At 38.0% G+C, this 21,041-nt stretch overlaps 1 protein-coding gene across 1 annotated transcript; it reads left to right on the top strand.

The window, feature by feature from the left end:
• Nucleotides 1-7,390: 7,390 nt before the first annotated feature.
• On the top strand, nucleotides 7,391-11,610 carry LOC149226097 (uncharacterized). The gene is made up of 5 exons (XM_089380104.1): nucleotides 7,391-7,613; nucleotides 7,733-8,178; nucleotides 8,928-10,334; nucleotides 10,643-10,925; nucleotides 11,033-11,610. Exons 1-5 carry the CDS (start codon nucleotides 7,391-7,393, stop codon nucleotides 11,608-11,610), a joined length of 2,937 nt encoding a protein of 978 aa, XP_089236230.1.
• The last annotated feature ends 9,431 nt before the right edge of the window (nucleotides 11,611-21,041 follow it).

A 21,041-nucleotide genomic window follows, 5' to 3' on the forward strand; every position in this document is an offset into this window, starting at 1 on the left:
TTTGCAATATACGACGTTGGACAATATCTAAGGATATTCCCTATCTTGTGGCATCAACGACACCAAAAAGGGTAGCCTTCATAGTCCAACAGTTGACTGTGCGAGTAACCTCTGAAACTAATATTCAGCTCATCCAAGAAACCTTATCTAGGGTTCAAACTTACCAGGACATGAGCCATTGATTTTTTTCCGCTCTCCAGAAAGGACATACCCACTTCTAGGAAAGTTCCCAACTTGTTAATGATTCTTTTAAAGACCTCCAATGTCCAAAGTTGTGGAAGAAGTCTCGGTAACCTAACCTAGACCAGAACCAAATCAAGATTTTCGCGACTAGCATCAAACAATGGAAGTCATCTCTTAAGAATGGTTGGATTGGAGTTTATACTTCAATTCTTGCTTAGAACCCTGAGAGCCACTTCACTCGATTGAAATTCCACCATAAAACACCCATGAGAAAGAGAACTCACCTTTGGGGTTTCATTAGCCACCCCCCCCCCAAGTTTTTTCGACCCATTTCTGCAAGTAATCTTGTGAGAATTTTTGGCCTCTAGCCCTTCCTACAATAACCCTCTCTATCGTGTCCATAACTTTGTACAGCGACACATTTTCTCATAGTGTCATATTTTTATCCCCTTCCTTTAATTTGAAAGCCTTCCCTTCTTTATTTTTTTGGAAGAGTTGGGCGCCTCCTTTGAGTTTTCCCATTCCCTTAGGGAATTCTCGTTTTCACCATAAGGGTTAGATGTTGTCTCTAAATGCTCATGAACTACTACTCAACGAGGGTTTTCAACTTATCCACCACCATTACGACCCTCTTGCAAAGCCGCTTCTGAATATGGGTTAGGTACATGGTTCTCGAGAGAAACCCTAGCTTCTTTCCCCTTATTGACAATAATCTCTTGACACTTTGAATCAACACAATGAGGAGGCTCTGATTAAGAATCAACTCCTTCCTTGATTTGCGAATTCAAGTACTAAGCAACCTCATTTCCTTCCAGGGTTTGTAAACCCTCATTTTCTCTGTCCTTGGACTTGAGCACGACATCCAATTCCTGCATCAATAGAGGTTCATCATGCCCTAACCCTAGGTAGGGTTCATTCTTTTCTTTTGACCATACCTCCTTTCTAAACTGATGCACTGCCAAATCACCAACCCCTTTCATGCCATTTGTCTGCCAAAATACCACTTCACTAGCCATCAATGCCTATGTCGAAAAAATTGGACCTAGATCCCATGGATCCCCTAAATAATCCACCATGTCCTCAAATGAATCGACATAATTGTCTAACTCAGCGCCCATAGCTACTAGGCAATGTGAAACCCTACTCCCTAACTTTTAGATATCCAACCATAAAATACACCGCCACTGCAGAAGCTCCACTAAATTACCTTTAAAAAATACTAAAATATTATATAAAGTAAGAAAGTTTTATAAATTAATATGAAATCACGTTTTTGTTAGTAATACTAATTATCCTCAATGTTAACTAATAACGAAATTATAATAAAATTTATCATTTTTAATTAAAAAAATATTATAAAAACAATTTTAAAATTGAAAAATATTAATATTAAAAACCTTTGTCAAATATAGTGTGACATTTATTTATTTTATCTTAAATTTATTCAATATCAAATTTTATTTTTAATACAAAGTTTAGTTAATACCAAATTTTAAAAGATTTATATGGTCACTAATAACTTAAAATTGCAATTAATTATGATAGGAATATCACCATTCTAGCATGTACGAATTATGGCGTTTTGTGAAATGTTTCCTTTAAATTTTGTGGAAGTTTTTTAATTTAATTCAAAGAGGTGGTCCATTCCAAGAGGTTCATTTGTAAAGGTGAAATGAGTTTTGAAGGATTGTAGGTTTTTCTTTTAAAAGTATTATTTTATCAAAGTCATGTATGAATTTCGGTTTTTCTTTAAAGAAGTATTATTTTATCGAAGTTTATGTATGAAGGTTTTTCTTTTAAAGGTATTATTTTATCAAAGTCATGTATGAATTTTGGTTTCTCTTTAAAGAAGTATTATTTTATCAAAGTTTATGTATGAATTTTTTATAATCTTAATTTGTATTTTAAAGAAATTGAACTTTAATTAATAGTTTAATGGTCTAATATGTCATCCAAGCCCAGAAGTGTGTGCTTAAAAAAATTAGGAAGATTAAAAAATAACAAGTGTGAAGGTATTTTTGAAAGGATGTCTAAAAGAAGATAAGAATGAAATGGAAGAGATTTTACAATTGTACAGGGATGTGTTCTCAAAGTCAACAAGAATGTCAATTAATAAGGAAGTACAATATGAGATAGAATGAATGTCAAACTATCATTTGCCAAAAATAGGACTATATAAATATTGCATATTAGAGTTAAATAAAGTGAAGAAGTAGTTGTATGATCGGTTGGATTAAGGAGTCATTATAAGAAAAAGTACTTCACAATGTGGTTCTATCATTTTAGTACCAAAGAAAAATGAGACTTGGAGAATGTCCATGGACTACATAGCTTTGAATAAAATCACTATTAAGAATCAATACCCTTTTCCCTAGATCAATGACTTGTTAGATCAATTATAACATGCAAGGTATTTCATTGAGCTTGACTTGAAAGGCAAAAGATAATTAGAAGATCACCTTCAAGAAAAATCAGGGTTTGTCCAAATGGTTTATTAAATTGATTGATTTGATTAATGCACCATCTATTTTTATGCGTTTAATGAATGATGTGTTTTATTCTTCCATAAATGGTGTACTTTTCATCTTTAGTTCTACTTGGAAGGAGCATGTAGTATATATGAAGCTTGTGTTAAAGACATTAAGGAAACATTGGCTACTGGCAAACATAAAGAAGTGTGAGTTTGTTAGGCAATCCACTTGGGGCATGTGGTTAATGGAGATGAGTTGAAGAATGATCTAGTGAAGATAGAGGCTATCCTTAAATGGGCCACTCCTAGTAATGTCTCATAGGTTAGGAGATTTTTGGGAGCTAGCTAATATTTAAGAAAGTTCAACATAATTTTTAGTTTTGATAGCACCACTTCGTTCTATAATAACCAATGGTAAGAGTTTCTAGTGGGGTAAGAATCAACAAAAATCTGTTGAATAAGAAGATTAGCTAAGTTCTAGTCATTACTCTATCTAACTTACATAAATAATTTGATGTAGAAAGTAATGCTTGTGGGTATGCCAAGGGAGTAGTGTTGGTGCAAGGCAAATGTTGGTTTACTATCAGCCAATGTATTCCATGGCATAATATTGAACTACCCTACTTATGACAAAGAAAATATCCATTGGCTAAGTAGTGAAGAACCAAAATATCTATTTATAGGTAAGGAGATCATTATCCATACATATCACCAAGCTATACAATACTTTCAAACTCAGAGTATGATCCAACAAACAAGACAGTTTAAACAAATGGTATTTCTATAATAGTTTCATTTCACAATTAAATATAATAAGGGCGCTGTAAAAAAGTTAGATGACCTATTATCAATATTGCTAGAACCTAAAATAAAACTTTTGGGACCCTCTATGCACATGGAGCCGTTTACCTAAAGCATTTGAAGAAGAGAATGTAGAAGAAGAGGACATTGAGGGGGTTTATTAGTGGTGATGGGGCCAACATGAATAATCACATGTTGGTTACCACCTCCAACACAAATTACTCTACATGGCATGAAAGCTTTGTGTACCAAAGTAAGAAAGGGTACCATTGATAAGTGAGGCTTATGCCTCTAAGGTTACTAAGCATTTTAGTATAAAAAGATCATGACTAAATTGTAGATGTATGTTTATTGGTCCACATTCAAGAATAAGTAGATAAATTTATTATATGATGCATTTATGTTCTATCAACAAGCCTAGTAGCAAGAAGTAAGTATTATACAATCCACTTCTAATCCTTAAAAGGTCATGGGGAAGCATATCCATGGACTTTGTTAGGCACTTATTTACAAAAAGAAGAGGGAAGAACTATCTGTATGTGGTAGATGATAGGTTGAATAATATGTGTGCTAATGGCTTGTCAAAAGAAAATGAATAGAAAATAAGTTACAAGTTTGTTCTTTGAAAGAGTTTTGGTATACTTTAGGATTCCAAGCAGCGTAATTTCTTATAGATATACTAAATTTCTTACTATATTTTGGACTTCATTGTGGGCTAAATTAGATATTAAACTAAAGTTATTCACTAACTTTCACCTAGTACAAATAATGGAAGACAGAGGTAGTGAAGAGGACATTAGTGCAACTTATGGGAGGCTACAATCAAAAGCATCCATGAACTCGAGATGAAAAATTGGTTTATATACACCATTTCTTTAATAAAGCTATCCAAATTTTCACTAGTGAGTCCCAATTTAAAATATGTTTTGAATATTGTCCACCACCATCATTGGATATTGTATATGGACATCTTGAACCAAGAACACCAACCTCAAGTGATACAATGAAGGAAAAAAAGGTTCAATGATAGGATTGGGCATAAATACTTATAGGTTCAAGAGAGGTATAAGGCCAAACATGATTACAAAGGGCTGAATATATCTTCAAAGTGGGAGATAGAATTTGGTTATAAATTAATAAATAAAGGTTACAGGGTCCATAAAACAAAATCAAAGCCCTAAGATATGGACGTTTGGAATTTTGGAAAAGGCAGGCAAATGTTTATAGACTCAATCTTCCACCTTATATGCATATTTACTTGGTAATAAATTTAGAGATCCTAGAACTCTAGGATCCATCTATGTTCTATGAGGGTGGAAAAAAATAAAACCTTACACTCCAATGAAGATTTGGCATAGATGTACATGCTTAATTACTGGATGATATAGTTCTATAAAAGAAGTATGTAATGAGAAAGTCGAGGAATTGTTTTCTCGTCTCCTTTAAAAATAAATCTTTTGGAGACCAAAAGAATCCTAAAAACATGAGTAATGATCCAAGATGGATCTACATATTTAGCTTATTTTATTGATTTTATGAGCTTTGGAATATATAATTTAGGACATAGAAGTGTCAGTCTGGGTCATATTTTGAAAATCCTTAATTTGGGGCCTAATAAATGGAATTTTGGGGTAATATACATGTACTACAACATCTTTGCATTCTATACATTGATATATTTCTAATAGTGGTTCATTTTTGACAATGAAGGTGTGCACACAAAAGTTATGCCCCCAACAAGGTAATAATCCAATTATTCTTCATAGGTCTCAGCGGTAGCAATGTTAGCTCACCATAATTCACACATGTGGAGCTAGTAACATATGTGAATCCACCATATAATTCTACAAAAATCATGAAGAATCCAAGATGGCTTTAAAATCCTAAACCTAATTCTAATTTTAGCTATCAAAATCCTAGCAGGAGGAGGAAGTAAGTTCATTTTCTTTTGCCACCATTATTGTTCCATAGTATGAGCAGTAAGTGTGGAGGAGATTCTAACAAACAAAGAGAGAGAATACTACTTCACAGGATTGTAGAATACCACAATGTCTCATAACTTTGCATCAATCTCAGACTACTGCGAAATATGTATGGTAATCTCCATGATATTAAAGGCAAAAGGAATAATCCATCATTTTCTTGCCAAATTTCTCATGACGAGTTTCTAGGGGTAATTTTTTATGTTCATATGTATGTTTTTTCTATTCTAGTTCTATTTTCATGTTATGATAGTTAAGAATCTAGTTGGTGTCTTTTATTTCTTATTAGATAACTAAAAAAACAAAAACAAAAATAGTTATACAACTAAGCATAGCCTTGTTGTAGTTATAGATTTGTTTTGGTGATTCGACCATTAAAATATCCAAACAATTTACAAATTAATTTCATTACTACACTTATACACCGCAATGATATACATACATATACATATATAATATATACATATGTACATACATATATAATATATACATATGTACATATATACATACATACTCCATATAATATTGCAACCAATACTCTAACAACAAAGGGAATATCTAAGGACAAGAATATTAGGCCATTAAATCATATAACATCTTTATAATAAGATCTATTCAACTTGTGTTAGATCAAGAGGATGTTGGAGGTGACAACAAATTCCACATGGCACCAGTTTGTGTTGGGAAATTACAAGCATACCACCATCATAATGAGGGCCATTAACACATGCTTTCAAAGTTAATACATGGAGGGAATGATAAGGTTCATCAATTGGATTTTCAAGCAGATTCACAAAATGTAGGGGTACTGACTAGGATTGTTTCCAAGCACGATGGGGATCTAGGAGGAGGTATGCCACCTTTAGAGCCTACTCTAGAGAATGAAGTGAAAGGACTCCCCCATCCTAATAGGATTTTAGAGGCTATAAAGTTCTTATCCTAGGTGCATGCTAAGATTTTTTTTGTTGTTTCCTCTTTACAATTTCTTTCTAATTTACGGTTTTGTTATTACTCTAAGTCTTTTTCCATCTTTTGCTAAGACTATCAAAATTATACCTCTTTCTCTTTGAAGTTTCACTTTTGTTTCTATGCCAATTTTGGAAATTCACCTTGTTTGTAAGCCTTAGTGTCTTTGTTCACTCCTTTAGAGTCTCCTTTTTTGGGCTCAACCTCCTAGTCTCTTTGACTTTTCAGGGCTATGGCGAGGCTCAATGTGTAGAGATACTCTCTTCTTTATCTAGCTAAATTTGATTTGGGGATCCCTCTCCTCCCTTATGTTGCTCTGACATTCCTTATCCTTCTCTTGGGTTACTAGATTTGGTCATTTCTCTCAAAACTCTCTTTTTAATTGGGGCTCAAGGGATCTTCTCCTCCCTTCGTTCAAAGTCACATGGGCTCACTTTGTCATTAGTTTAGGGGATATCCTCTCCACTTGGGCCTCCAATGATTCTATAGATTCCTTTCCCTTCTCTCTCTGGTCCTTAGAACTTTAGGCCCCGTCTATCCTTTTCCTGTTGACACTCCACTTGTTGAGACTTGTGCCCAGAGGTAAGGGAGCCCAACATAAGAGAAGTCGTTGTGATGGCTCATTCCCCTCCACCTCTAGAGGACCAACTGATGTAGAAATATCTACTAGTATTTACACCTCCACCCGTCTAGTAAGAAATCAAGATCGCTGAGAGAGAAGCATAACAGAGCAAAGTTTTATGTTAAATGAGGAAGTGATTGCATAGGTGAGAAATTGGATACTAGACACATGAACAACAAGGACCAAGAACAGGAAAATCCTGCTGTGTGCGCTCGCTCAGCTCTGCTTCCTGCGAGATCTGCACCCCGCGGAATTTGAAGGCTACGCGTGCGCCCGCTATCTGCATTCTCCAATCCCTGCGGGCAGTTCCGCCGAGGGCTCATTCTACTTGTTGCGGTCGACTAGGGTTTGATCTGCTGGCTCTCCATGGAGGAGCCGACTCCCCCCCAGGGGTTTTCCTCCCCTTCTCTGTCTTCCACCGCTGAGGCCTTTAGATCCTTGCTGGCCTCTCTGCCCAAGAAGAAAGTTGTGGAAGCTGCCAAGTTCGTGAAAATACTAGAAGATATCCCCGAGATCGCCCCTCCTCCTGAAGGCCTGATTCAAGTAGAATTATCTCTGGCGGATCATGCACTGGTAGGTCAGTTTACAGGTCTCTGGCCCTCCCCGAAATCAATAGAGAACTGGGTTGCTAGAAACTGGGCTCCACTGATCAAGAATAAGGTAACATCTTCTTCCTCGGAAGAGGATACTTCCTATTTGAATTCTCAGAAAAAGAGGACAAGGATCTCATTTTCAGAAACGGGCCCTACTTCATGGGTCCTCAAGGGTTGTACTTAAATAAATGGATGCCAGACTTTGATCCGGCGGTGGATGTGCCTGCTGCGATCCCGGTATGGGTAAGGCTCCCCAATCTCCCGGTTCACTGTTGGAACTGGGACTCTCTGAAGCATATCGGAAATACTCTCAAGAAATTCATAGATAAGGCCAATAGCAAGGATCAGTACGACTGCACTAGAATTTGTGTGGAAGTAGATCTGGAGGTCAGATTACCAGAAGCCATCAAAATAAGGGTAGGTCCTTGGATGCATGTTCAGAAGCTGGACTATGAACAGCTGTCGTTCAAATGCCGGAAGTGTCAATTCTACGGGCACTTTGCTAGAGACTGCCCATCCAAAGGGGTTGAGGAAAAAGGGAAGGAAGAAGGATGGAATCAGGCAAAAAGACCCAAAACTTCTTTCAGGAAGAATGCAAATGTTAATGCTAGAGCCCCCCAAATGGGCCCTGCTCAACATCCACCCATGGAAAGCCAAGGGAACAAATTTGAGATCCTTGGATCTGAAATCATGAATACGCAGGAGACAGAAATTCCGAAATAAGTCTCTCCGCCTAAATCCAAAAGTGTACCAGAGGGATCCAAAGGGAAGATTTCAGAAGAAGAGGAGGAAACCCAAGAGTCCGAGGAATCAGAGGAAGAAGGGGAAATAGGGGATTCAAAGTCTACCCCCAGAAGATCCACAAGAGGACGAATGTCAACAAAAGAAAAAAGAGATCAAGAAACATACAAAGACAAGCTCCAGGGTAGCCAGCCAACGCTAGAGAAACTCCTAGCAAAAACCCCGAAGATGAAGAGGATCCAAACCCAGAGCTCCAAAGGAGCTCATCACAACAAAAGTAAATGATGAAGATAGTCTCCTGGAATTGTAGGGGAATGGGCTCCAAAGCCAAGGAAGAAGCAATGAATAGTCTAATAAGACTGGAAGCCCCGGACATTCTTCTCATCTAGGAGACTAAACTGGAGGATTCAGCGTTCCTCCAAGCAAGCAGAAAGTTTTGGAAAAAAGACGAAGTGCATGCAACCTCTTCCTGTGGAGCATCGAGAGGACTTGGGTCGCTCTGGAATCCAAATAAGTTCTCTATGATCTCTGTGTCCCTGAACACTCTTTAGATTTTGTTAAAATTGCAGCACTTAGAATCTAAGGAAACTATTAGTCTGGTCAATGTATATGATCCTAACAATGCAGGTGAAAAGAAACTATGTTGGGACACCATAAAAAACTTGGCAGATCTGGAAAATTTGGAGAACATTATCATAGCTGGAGACCTCAACCTCACCCTCCTCTCGTCAGAAAAAAGAGGAGGCAGTATTGTTAGAGATCCGGCAAGAGAATCAGTGGAATATCTCATGCAGGATTGGGATCTGATAGACATTAAACCGACTACTGGCAAGTACACGTGGTCAAACAAGAGGGTTGGCCTGGGTCACATAGCTGTAAGATTGGATAGGTTTTTGGTGCAAAGTTCCTTCCTGCTTCTAGGATTAGAAGCTAGATCGCACATCCTTCACAGCAACATATCAGATCACAAGCCTATTAGCTTGGAACTGCTGACCCCCAAGGATCTGGGGCCTATTCCATTCAGGTTCAGCTCTCTCTGGATCAAAGAGGCAGACTTTATGGCCAAGGTCAGAGACTGCTGGAAAGACCCAGTCAAGGGATCCGCCTTCTTTGTGTGGGAGGAAAAACTCAGAAGAGTTAAAGTCATGCTAAAAAATTGGGCTAAGACCCTGCCCAACCCTGCTGCGGAAAGGAAAAAATCTCAAATCGATCTAGAAAGCCAGCATCTCCATCTTGAAATGGCTGAAATCACTAAAGAGGAATTGGAAAAGGAGGCCAAGCTTCAACAAAATTTCCATAAGGCATGCCTGGCAGAAGAGGAGTACTGGAGGCTCAAGTCTAGAAGTCTTTGGCTCAGATCTAGTGACAGAAACTCCTCTTTCTTTCATAAACAAGCACAAGCTAGGAAAGGACGGAACTCCATCATCGAAATAAAAGAAGAAAACTGCGTTCTGAAGGACTTTGCAAGCATAAAAAAGGCAGCTTCAGATCATTTTGAGAAGCTGTACAGGGAAGAAATAGGAGCTGAGCAAAATGATAGCCTGTTGGATGCTGTCCCTAGCCTCATCACTCCCAAGATGAATCAGGTCCTAGAAAGCAAAATCACGCATAAGGAAACCAAGGAGGCCCTCTTCGCAATGGATCCCGATAAAGCTCTGGGACCGGATGGTTTCACGCTGAGATTTTTACAAACCTGTTGGCAGATAGTTGAGAAGGAATTCCTCAAAATGATTCAGAAATCCCAGGACTGCCAGAAGATTGGGGGTTGCACAAATTCGGCATTTCTCGCCCTCATCCCCAAGGAAAAGGGTGCAAACTCTTTCAATAGATTTCGCCCAATTTCATTATGTCATATTGGGTACAAAGTGATCACCAAAGTGATAGAAAACAGGCTGAAAATATTTATCCCTAAAATCATTTCAGACAATCAAGGTGGATTCATTCAGGGCAGGCAGCTGGTGGACAACTTCGTGCTGGTGCAAGAGGCAATCCATTCCAGCCAAAACCGAAAGGAAAAAGGTATGGTTATTAAATAGATCTAGCTAATGCCTTTGACCGTGTTAGACATAGGTTTTTGTTTGATGTAATGTATAAATTGGGATTCGGGAAAAGCCTCATAAAGTGGATAAAATCTTGCATATCGGAGCCTTGGATTGCCCCTCTGGTGAATGGAAGGGCCACTGAATTCTTCAAAGCCTCTAGAGGGCTGAGGCAGGGGTGTCCTCTTTCACCTCTCCTATTCGTCATTCAGGATTTTGTTCTCAGTTTCTATCTGAACAAAAAGCAACAAGAACAGGACATTGCTGGCTTGTGCATTGCAAGAGGGGTGAAACGCATCAGTCATGCCCTCTTTGCCGATGATACTCTACTGCTGGGAGCTGCTACACCGCATTCTGTTGTTAAATTCAAAGTAGTCCTGGACGACTTCTATAAGGTCTCAGGGAGCGTGTTAAACAAGGGTAAATGTCAGATATACTGTTGGAACATCCCCGCTTCTACTGCAAACTCCATAGCTAGATGCCTTGGATTTGCAGCCTCCACTACTTGGTCCTCATTCAAATATCTTGGTTTGCCAATCTTCAACAAGAGGGCATCAAGCGTAGACTGGTCACCTTAGTTAGAAAAATTCAAAGCAAAGATGCAAGCCTGGGATCCTCTTGGCTCAACATTGCAGGCAAAGCAGTGCTCATCAAGGTAGTTCTCAGCAGTCTTCCGATTTTCAAATTCTCTGTCCTCATGGCACCTGTGGAAATCATCAAAAAGATGGAGGAACTAATCAGGCAATTATTCTGGAAAGGAGGCAAACAAAATGACAAGAGATTTTCCCTAATCAATTGGGATATAGTCACCAAACCAATTTTTGAAGGGGGATTGAATTTTAAAGACCTCAGAGCTGAAAATATAGCCATGGGAGCCAAATTAATTTGGAAAATCATTGCTCCTAATCCAAATTGGGCTCAGATTGCATTGTGGAGAAAATATTTCAGAGGAATGAGGCTTAGATGTTTGGATCAGCCTAAAAACCAACTCAGAACTCCTTTCAACACGTTCATTAACAGAATTGGTCCAATGATAAAAAACTACTCTCACTGGATTCCTGGAAATGGTAAACGTATTCAGCTGTGGAATGACAGACTTCTGGATCGACCTCTGCTGGAAGAATTGAGAGATTTTACAAAATTAAAGAATTGGCTAGCTGCAGCAAACGTCCACACCTTGTGGGACCTATCGATGTGGACGGAGGATACCTAGGCGGGTTGGAAACACCTCCCTGTGCCCATCGCCTTGCAACCTGAGTTGGCATCGCTCAAGAACCTCTTACACGGGCTGGCCCCTATCCATGCGCGCAGGCAGGACGTGAGAGGTTGGGGAAAAAACCGAGCAGGATATACAGTCTCTTAGGGATACTCTAAGTGTCTTGAACGTCCCCACGTTCCTCCCAACCCTGCCCCTTGGGTAGGCATATGGAATTTCCCCTCAATTCCTAAAATAGATCATTTCTGTTGGATTCTCTGCCACCAAAAAATCCTCACTGAGGACAAACTCCAGAAAAGAGGCATCAATGGGCCTTCCAGATACATTCTTTGCAAGGAGAACTCAGAAACTGCCCTCCACCTCATGATCGAATGAAAATTTACAATCTCTATTTGGCAGGAGCTGCTGGATCCTTGGAATTATGATTTCATTTTTCCTACTTCTGTTTAGGATTTGTTCACGGGCTGGATGGCCAGATATCTAGGCGCACAACCAAAAAACAAAACGGTCAGGACGGCTTGGAGTGCACTGCCAAAATTCATTAGCTGGCATGTTTGGTTGGAAAGGAACAGGAGGATATTCCGGAGCAAGGATCAAGACCATAGAATAGTAGTCAACTTAGTGAAATGCCAGCTAACCGAGTGGCTGGAAGACAAAGGAAATGACTCAAATATCAGCCAGCAAGACAGAGACCTGGGATTTGTCCTTAAGTTTAATTTTCACAAGCCAAGAAGCTCTCCTTCGATTCTCGAAGATTGGCAAATTAGGAAAAATGAAGAAGATTTTCAGGAATGGCTGTCTAATCAACCAATTCCCTCCCTATTCTTTGATGGGGCAGCAAAAGGAAATCCAGGAAAGGCTAGTGCTGGTGGACACATTAATATGCCAGACAACACATCTCCACACAATTTCACTTGGGGATTATGCCATTCCTCTAGCATACAAGCCAAGGCGTGGCCCTCTTCTAAGGTGTAAACTTCCTCAAAGAGCTGGGAATTTGGGAGGCAAATGTCTTTGGAGACTCCCAAGTAATCATAAGAGCAGTGGCGACCAACTCCAACCCAACAGATCTGCAGCTAGCAAGACTAATTACAAGGATCAAAAGCATGTCAAAGTCCCTACATCTGAATTATTTTCATGTATTGAGAACAAATAATAAAGCAGTAGACATTGAGGCAAACAAGGCAATACAATTAGAGGCTAGAACTATTCTCAAAAATAAGGAAATTCTATGGGCACCGATCCCGTAAAGAGCCATGTTTTACTGCTTTCTTTTACATCAGTTCATTTGTATCTTTCAACTTGGATAATTAGCAGCAAAAGTGCACTTTAACAATTGTAAAAAGAGGAAGTTGATAAGAGCAGGCACCATTTCCCTCTTGGTAGAAAGACGTGCTGAAAATTGCTCCTCCTTTTGTAACCGAATGGGTGGCCTTTAGCCAAGCAGTTAATGAAATCCTATAACCGTTCTTGTGAAAAAAAAAAGAAAACAAGGACCAAGAACACAAAATATAAGTAGGTAGTGGACGTCTATTGGTAGATCAAACCATCATGGAGAAGGTTTTCGTGGAGCGCTCAGAGGAGAAGCAAGAAATTCCAATATGTTTGGACGAGACTCATATACAGTGATGAGGAAGCTAAACAACAAGGTAACAAAAATTACTCAAGCTCTTGCGAATTTATAATTCATCAATTTAGAGGACACTATCCCACCGATAACTATCCAAGTGGATGTCCCCTTTGAATGATTAGTCATGTCGTCACACATTGTCATCATGTTTTGCTTATTTTTTAAATAATTAGTTGAAAGGAGATGGACTATAATAGGTAAGGTTAGTTATAATATATCTAGTACTTAGTTTTTCTATAGCTTTTATTTCAATTTCAAACTGTTTAAATGGACATAATCAATTTTGTTGTGTGGCTAGTCTAGTTTCCCAATGGTAGGCTAGTACACACAAATGACATATTGTATGTAATATTTTTTTGAGGTGATCTATTGCAACTCCTGCTTGGCTTATACAAAAAAAAGATCTATTCAACTTGATTAATATCAAATGGGTTCTAGGTGAGAGTTAATCCTCTTCTAAATGAACAATAAGTAATTTGTCCATCAACAAGAAATAAGTGGACTTCCTTAAACTAAAACAACCTTTATAAGACAACTCATAACATCCTCTATAATAACATTAAAAATAAATAATACAAATCCATCATTGTCAAATAAATCTTTAAAATTAAAATGTCTTTGCTAGTCAAATAAATCTTTAAAACTAAGATGTCTTTGCTAATTACATGCTAGGTGACAATTGATACACTAAATTGTTAAAATAAATAAATTTCCAATTCCACATTCAAACACAAACCCAAACATTAAAAAATAAGATAAAATCCTTTACAATTATATTCTTTATTTTAAAATACATCTTAAAATTTTATTTGTATTTTTCATAATTTTTTCAACTTTAAACTTTTTTATTCTTTCAAAAAGTCATTCAACCCACCACTCCACTATATTAATCAAAGATATTAAAAAAGGAATAGGCTTTCATCCAACGCTGTCAACTTTGTAAGTGTTACTAATTTTCAATTTTTCTTTAGCTTTTATCAAGTACTACTTCTAATATGGGATGGGTGGTACACACAATTACATTGGTGAATAAATAAATGTGTTTATATGATACTATTTAATTATTCAAGTTAATAATTCTGGGAGGGTTTATTATAACTTTATATATAATTGTAATTGTATCAATGAAAAGTATGTATATGATTGTTTTAAATCTTCAAGATAACAGTATTCTTGTCCACCCAAACATAAGCTTAACAATGATTGTCTCTATCTATAGCTAGCCACTTCTTAGCAGCTATGATACCACCATGGGAAAAATAAAAATATTAACAAAATTCCCAACGGTGAAAGCCACTCTTCTTACAGGCAAACGATGGTGATAACCCCATACCCACTAAGCCAAGACTTCCAAAAATTGTCTAGATGCCTACCCAACTGGTTAAAGCTACAAAAGGAAGTCCCTTCATTGTTTGTGCAATCCCTTAGTGCCCTCTCCTCTTAGTGCTTGCTAACCAACCCAACCAATGTCAATTCACAACCCCCTTTTTCCCAATTCGAGTTTGAGTTTTCCTACCTCAAATTTCTAGTCAAATTTGATATTTATCATGCCCAAACACTCAAAATGGTCCCCATTCAGATTTTGCAATATATGAACATGAATTTTTGTTTCCCTAGGAAGTTTTATCAGTGTGTAATTACAAGCGGAATACCCACTCCCAAATCAATTTGTTTTTCACTTCAGGGTGCTCTTTACTCTCTTTGATCTTTCTCTTCACTCTTGGGGTCTTCAACACACTCCCCCCACACAAAAAATTGTCTACCTCCATTCCCACATTCATTCGCTTGATATGGCCAAGGAAAAATCACAATTCGCTGGTCTATGCTAGGAGATTTTGTGGGTCAAAGCTTAGAACTCGAGATGGGTACTTGGTGTACCCTTCTTTCATCATTTACAATTACCCATTTAGTCTTCATATCTCCAAAATTGTGGGTGGTTGGATGCCCAACTATCCATCTCCCCTCCATGATTAAATTTGGAGGAGGTGAAAAGAGGCAAAAATTTCAAATTCAAAAATTGGCATTTTGGCAAAAAATGGGTTTTTTCGCTATGATTGTTTACTTTGTAGGTGATGATATTTCCCAAGTCCACTCATTGATTCCCACTTGTGGTATCATGGGTTGTACTAGTGCTACACCCTTTAGTCAATTGGTCAAAAAGTTATGATTAATTAACAAAATACATTTACATAATTTAAAATTGGTCCATCACAATTTTAAAATGACCAAAGTGTCTATGCTGTGATTTACAATGACATTGAGTCATAATTATGAGTAGAAAATAGGAGAAAACAATATGTTACACACTATGGTGGGGGTGATGTGGAATTTGGAAATTTGGGTTTTTTTTTTTTTAATGGGATTTGTTGGTCTTTCCGAATTTGAATATACGAAAAGTTGACTCGTTGTTTGTAGCAAGAATCAGGAAGAAAGGACACTAGCCATAATAGGAGAAAAATGAATATAATATTTGAATGAATCTGAAAGATTTAGAATTCTCTAATGAATCTGGAAAATTTAGAAATCCACACATTTGGAGATCCAAAACTTTTAATAAAGGGATGTTAAGAATTCTCTCAGAATCTAGTTGCAAATTGGAAGAATGACATGGCCTAATGTATTGATGACATGTGGCCAGAGGGATACCATGCGTAAGACACATGTTAGCTGATGTGCCATTATACAATGGAAACAAGTGGGCAGAACACTATCATGTGTTAATCATACGAATTTTGACCTAGCTCTAAGAGGGCCGAATCTTCAGAGGGCCATAACTTTAGATCTTAAGCTTGGAATTTTACGAAGTTTGTATTGTTAGAAAGTTCTCAATGAGATGAAGACAATGGTGATCTCAAAAAAGGAGAAGTTTAAGGTGGTTGAGAGAAGATGAATTTTGATAACTCCATCTCCATAAAGTAGCCCTAACACTTGGTTATGTACACTCCATACTCAAAAAAAGCCTTAAGGGAATTAGATGTGTTAGAGAAAAGTTGCAATTTATGATCTTGGTTGGCTCTTGTATTTGGATCACAAAAAATTGAGCATCTGAGAGATATTTACTTAGTTGGAACATGATGAATTTGTGGTTTAAGGGTGTTTTAGGATGGGGGGGACAAACATGTCTTACATGGCCTCCCTGTTCTTTTGATTTTGTGTTGGGTGATTCTCGGTAGATGTAATGGATAGGGTAGTTCTCTTGGCCTATTAGCCCTTCTTCTTCTAGCATGAAGGATTGAATCTTCTTTGGGGCGCCACTGGTGGTGTCTTCAATTCTAGGTCTCTTTCTTTGTTCCTAGTTTTATTAGGTTTCTAATGTAATTACCCCTCCAAAATTTACCCACTTTTACAAGCTCTCCAGGGTGAACATGAGTTGAGAGTCACTATGATATGACTCGCCCTCCAAGTTCTAGTTATGGAAGTAGGGCCTACAAACTAGAAATAAAATAACATCCCTTAGAGAATATAAATCACTCAGGAGCCTACCAACCACCCCAGGTGATCAATCCTTGACATGGAACTCTTTTTTACTAGGTTTACTCCCCAACTGCACCCATAACACTTCATTCATGCGGTTGGGAGGCTATAAATGCACCCATAGGCCCGTCTCTATGCGCTTTTGACCCGATTTCCTTTGTTCTGTGGATGTGGTTACGAGATCTATGCCACTTTTTCAGGCTAGCCTCTAGACCACTGCCCAAACATTCCTGTAACTTTCCATAATCATGAAAATGATGATAACAATGCTAAATAATAAAAACTTGAGCAAGATATTGACTTAGACATGACTAATTCAAGATAAACCTTTTGTCAAACATATAGTAAACATGGAAGCTACAGGTGATGAATGCATATTTGATCTTAAAATTCTGAACTTCATCTGAGAATCACCAAGAAGGATCTATGCCCTTTTAAGCTAGCTGCAACAACACTTGTTAATTCATGCATCCATCAACCATTCAATAACTTATCAAATCATGAACAAGATCCATAGCTAGAGCATGTCATGAAACCATACATATAACCAACATATAATCAAAATAGAAACTATGACAAATCAAACACAAGATCACCATAATAACTAGTACAAGTGCTCATAAATCACAATAGGAAAGTAGCTCATATTAAAATATGAAATTCCAACCAAGTCAGTGACTTCCATGTACTACTCGACTATAGATTGGGTTGAACTAAATATCTCTTCCAACCAATCACCCCCGCGCCATATTCCAAGCATGAATGTGGGATGATAGGGTTAAACCAAAATAAAACCAACTACGGCTTCCAGAGGCCAAACCACCTCAACCCTCAAGCACAATGATCTCACCTATATGGTCTAGAAATCACTAAAATCAACTAGATTGGTCTCTACCCAAGTTGTTTAGGGCTCTAGGAACTAATAACTCAACCCACAATCTCCAGGGAACCCAAACTGTTACATAGCTCTAGAGATATCCCATCTCAACCCACAACCTCCAGGGAACCAAAGTTGTTTCAAGGCTCTAGAGAATTTGTCCCAACCCACAGTCATAGGAAACCTGAGAACCAACCAGAAAACCAAATGGGGAACCCACTACATCATGGCTATCCAAGAAATGGAAAAGCAAGACTGAAGCCACTGCCGATCTAGGCAAATATCCATGCCAATGACAACACATAACCAAGGAACCACATGCATATACCATGCATCCAAAAACTAGCAAGGAGATCACACATGCAACTTATTACCTGCAAAGTAATCCCGTTGTAGCTGTTGACCCAATTGTCTCCTTGCGCTCCCTTGCTTTCCTTTGTTTTCTTTCTCCAATCTAAGTGAATGCTAAAATGCTACAAGGATGCTCCAAGAGTGATCTAAGTGTGTAAGAGTATGAGAGAATGAACAAGAGTTAAACTCAAAACTGTCAAAAAGCTAGTAATTGATTCTCTGATGCCTTTTTATTATTGACGTCTCATTTTTCTTCATTTTCCTCCATTTTTATTCTAATTTCCCTTGCATGCAAATTTGTGTCTCTTCACCTTATTTTTCTCCTATTTTCCTTTATTTTCATAATTGAATGCCAATTATTGTCTCTTTGCCTTTGCTAATGCCTTTTCTAATTCCTTTGCTAATTTTCATATCCATTAATTAACCACAAGTGATGCCCACTATAATGTTTTCCCACCATTAAGCTTGGAATACTTGTCCCATGACCTTGGTCTTATTTTATTTACATGAAAAATCAACCAGGGATTGTTACAAACCCCTCCCCCTTGGGGGAACACCATCCTCGATGTTCAATTACGATTATAACCAACAAAACATGCTGACCATGGAGCTTTATAACACAACACAATGCACTATTTACAACATATTGTTTATTGAAGCTTTATAACACAACTCATTCCAATATTTACAATACACATATGCATATATAAATATAAACCAAACACATATGCTCAACCAACAAATAAATAAGGATACAAAGCCCGCATATGATTAGCCATCTCTCATGTAGCTTCATTAGGCCCAGAGTGCTTCCACTGCACTTTAACTTTCTCTATTGTTCAGTTCCAAAGCATGAGTTATTTCTGTTGCAAAATGCACTATGGCTCTGATTGGAATTCTCCCTCTAGTTCCACCTGAAATACAAGCCAATAAATCACATCATCAACATCCTGGACATATCTCTTAAGCAATGAAACATGGAAAACATCATGGATTTTCACTGTTGGCGGCAGTGCAAGTTGGTATGCCACTGGTCCAATCCTCTCAAGGATCTCAAAAGGCCCACAATACCAAGGTGTCATCTTGGCACATGATCCAATTCTCAAGGAGCTCCTCTTGGGATTGATGTGCAAGTACACATGCTCTCCAACCTGAAACTCCTTGAATTCTCTATGCGAATCCACATCTCTTCTGCCTATCCTGTGTTGCCTTCAAATTACTTCGAATAACCTGCATCTCCTGCTCCATCTCAACCAACATATTCAGTTCAATCAATATTCTATTCACTGGATCACTCTAGCTGATAGGAGTATTGCAACTCCACCCATAAAGAGCCTCAAATGGACTCATCCTCAAGGGCTCCTGATACCCATTGTTATATGCAAACTCTACTAGTGGAAGGTACTCCTCTCACTTCCTCTACTGATGCATGACATACATCCTCATATTATCCTCAAGAATCCTGTTAACCCTCTCTCTATATCCATCTGTCTATGGATGATAAGTTATATTGAAAGCTAACTCTGTCCCCAAGCCTGCAATCAAATCCTTCCAAAACTTGGAAGTGAAATTGGCATCTTTATCTGATATAATATTATTGGGAACACCATGCAATTTCACTATCTCCCTAATGAATATTTGGGCTACCTCTCTAGTTGAATTAGTAGATTTCACTGCAATGAAGTGAGCTACCTTGCTCAACCTGTCAAGCATGACCATGATGGAATCATGCTATCTTGATGTCCTCCACAATCTTGTAATGAAGTCCATGGAAATGACCTCCCATTTCCATTCTGGAATCGTAATAGGTTGCAACAAACCAACTAGATGCTTGCATTCAACTTTCACCTGCTAACAATACAAGTAGTTCGCAACAAACTCAACCACCTCTTTCTTTAAGTTTGGCCAATGATAGAACTTCTTAACAGTTGTCAAAGTCTTCCAGTATCCTGGATGGCATATTTACAACTTGACATGAAACTCCTTCAAGATAAGCTTCTTGAGCTCACTGATATCTGGCACATAAATCTTGGTCTTGAGTCTGACCAAGCCATCTGTCGTGAATTGATACTCCTCATCCCTGTCACCTTCACGCTGCTGCAACCTCTACTTCAATTGATACCTCTCATCATGCTACCCTGCATGAAATATCTGCTCTTGTAAATTTGTCCCATAAGAGCTCACAACTAGAATGTGATTCACCTGCACTCTCCTACTGAGAGCATCTGCAACTCTATTCTCCTTTCCCTTGATGTATCTGATCTCAATGTCAAACTCACTAAGGGTATCCAACCATCTAGATTGTCTAACATTCAAATTAGGTTGGTCAAACAAGTACCTCAACCCACTGTGATCACTCATCAAGATGAACCTCCTGCCAAGAAGATAATATCTCCATATCTTCAATGCATGAATGATAACTGTCAACTCAAGATCATGAGTCAAATAGTTCCGCTCGTGCTCATTCAACTTCCTTGACTCATAACATACCACCTGCTCTTATTACATTAGGACTCCACCAAGTCCTTTCTTGTAAGCATATGTACAAACCAAAATCTCCTTATCATGATCTGCAATATTCAAAACTGAAGCATTTGTAAGCAAATGCTTCAACTACTCAAAAATAGTTGCACAGTCAGTGCATTCAAAATTCTTCCCTTTCCTCTACAAATATGTAATAAGATAACCAATCATTGAGAAGTTCCTGTTGAACCGCCTGTAATAACCTTCTAGTCCCATGGATGATCTGACCTCATCCACATTCCTAGGAGTTGGCCACTCCATGGTAACTTTAATCTTTTTCAAGTCCATTGGTCTCCCTTCCTTGGAAATAACATTTCCCAAGTAGTGAATCTGGGACTGAAAGAAACTGCACTTGTTGAGCTTGCATACAACTGATGCTCTCTCAACAATCTCAACACTGATGTTAGATGCTCTGCACGCTCTTCCTCATTCTTAGGGTATAACAATATATCATCAATAAACACTATTACAAACATTTCTAGATAAGGACACAACACATTATTCATCAAACACATGAAAGTGGTTGGAGCATTGGTAAGACCAAAAGGAACCACCAAAAACTCATAATGTCCA

This window comes from Pinus tabuliformis, chromosome J (genome assembly GCF_031772625.1).
Source record: "Pinus tabuliformis cultivar Carrire ecotype Pingquan chromosome J, CPIR1, whole genome shotgun sequence".
NCBI lineage: Eukaryota > Viridiplantae > Streptophyta > Pinopsida > Pinales > Pinaceae > Pinus > Pinus tabuliformis.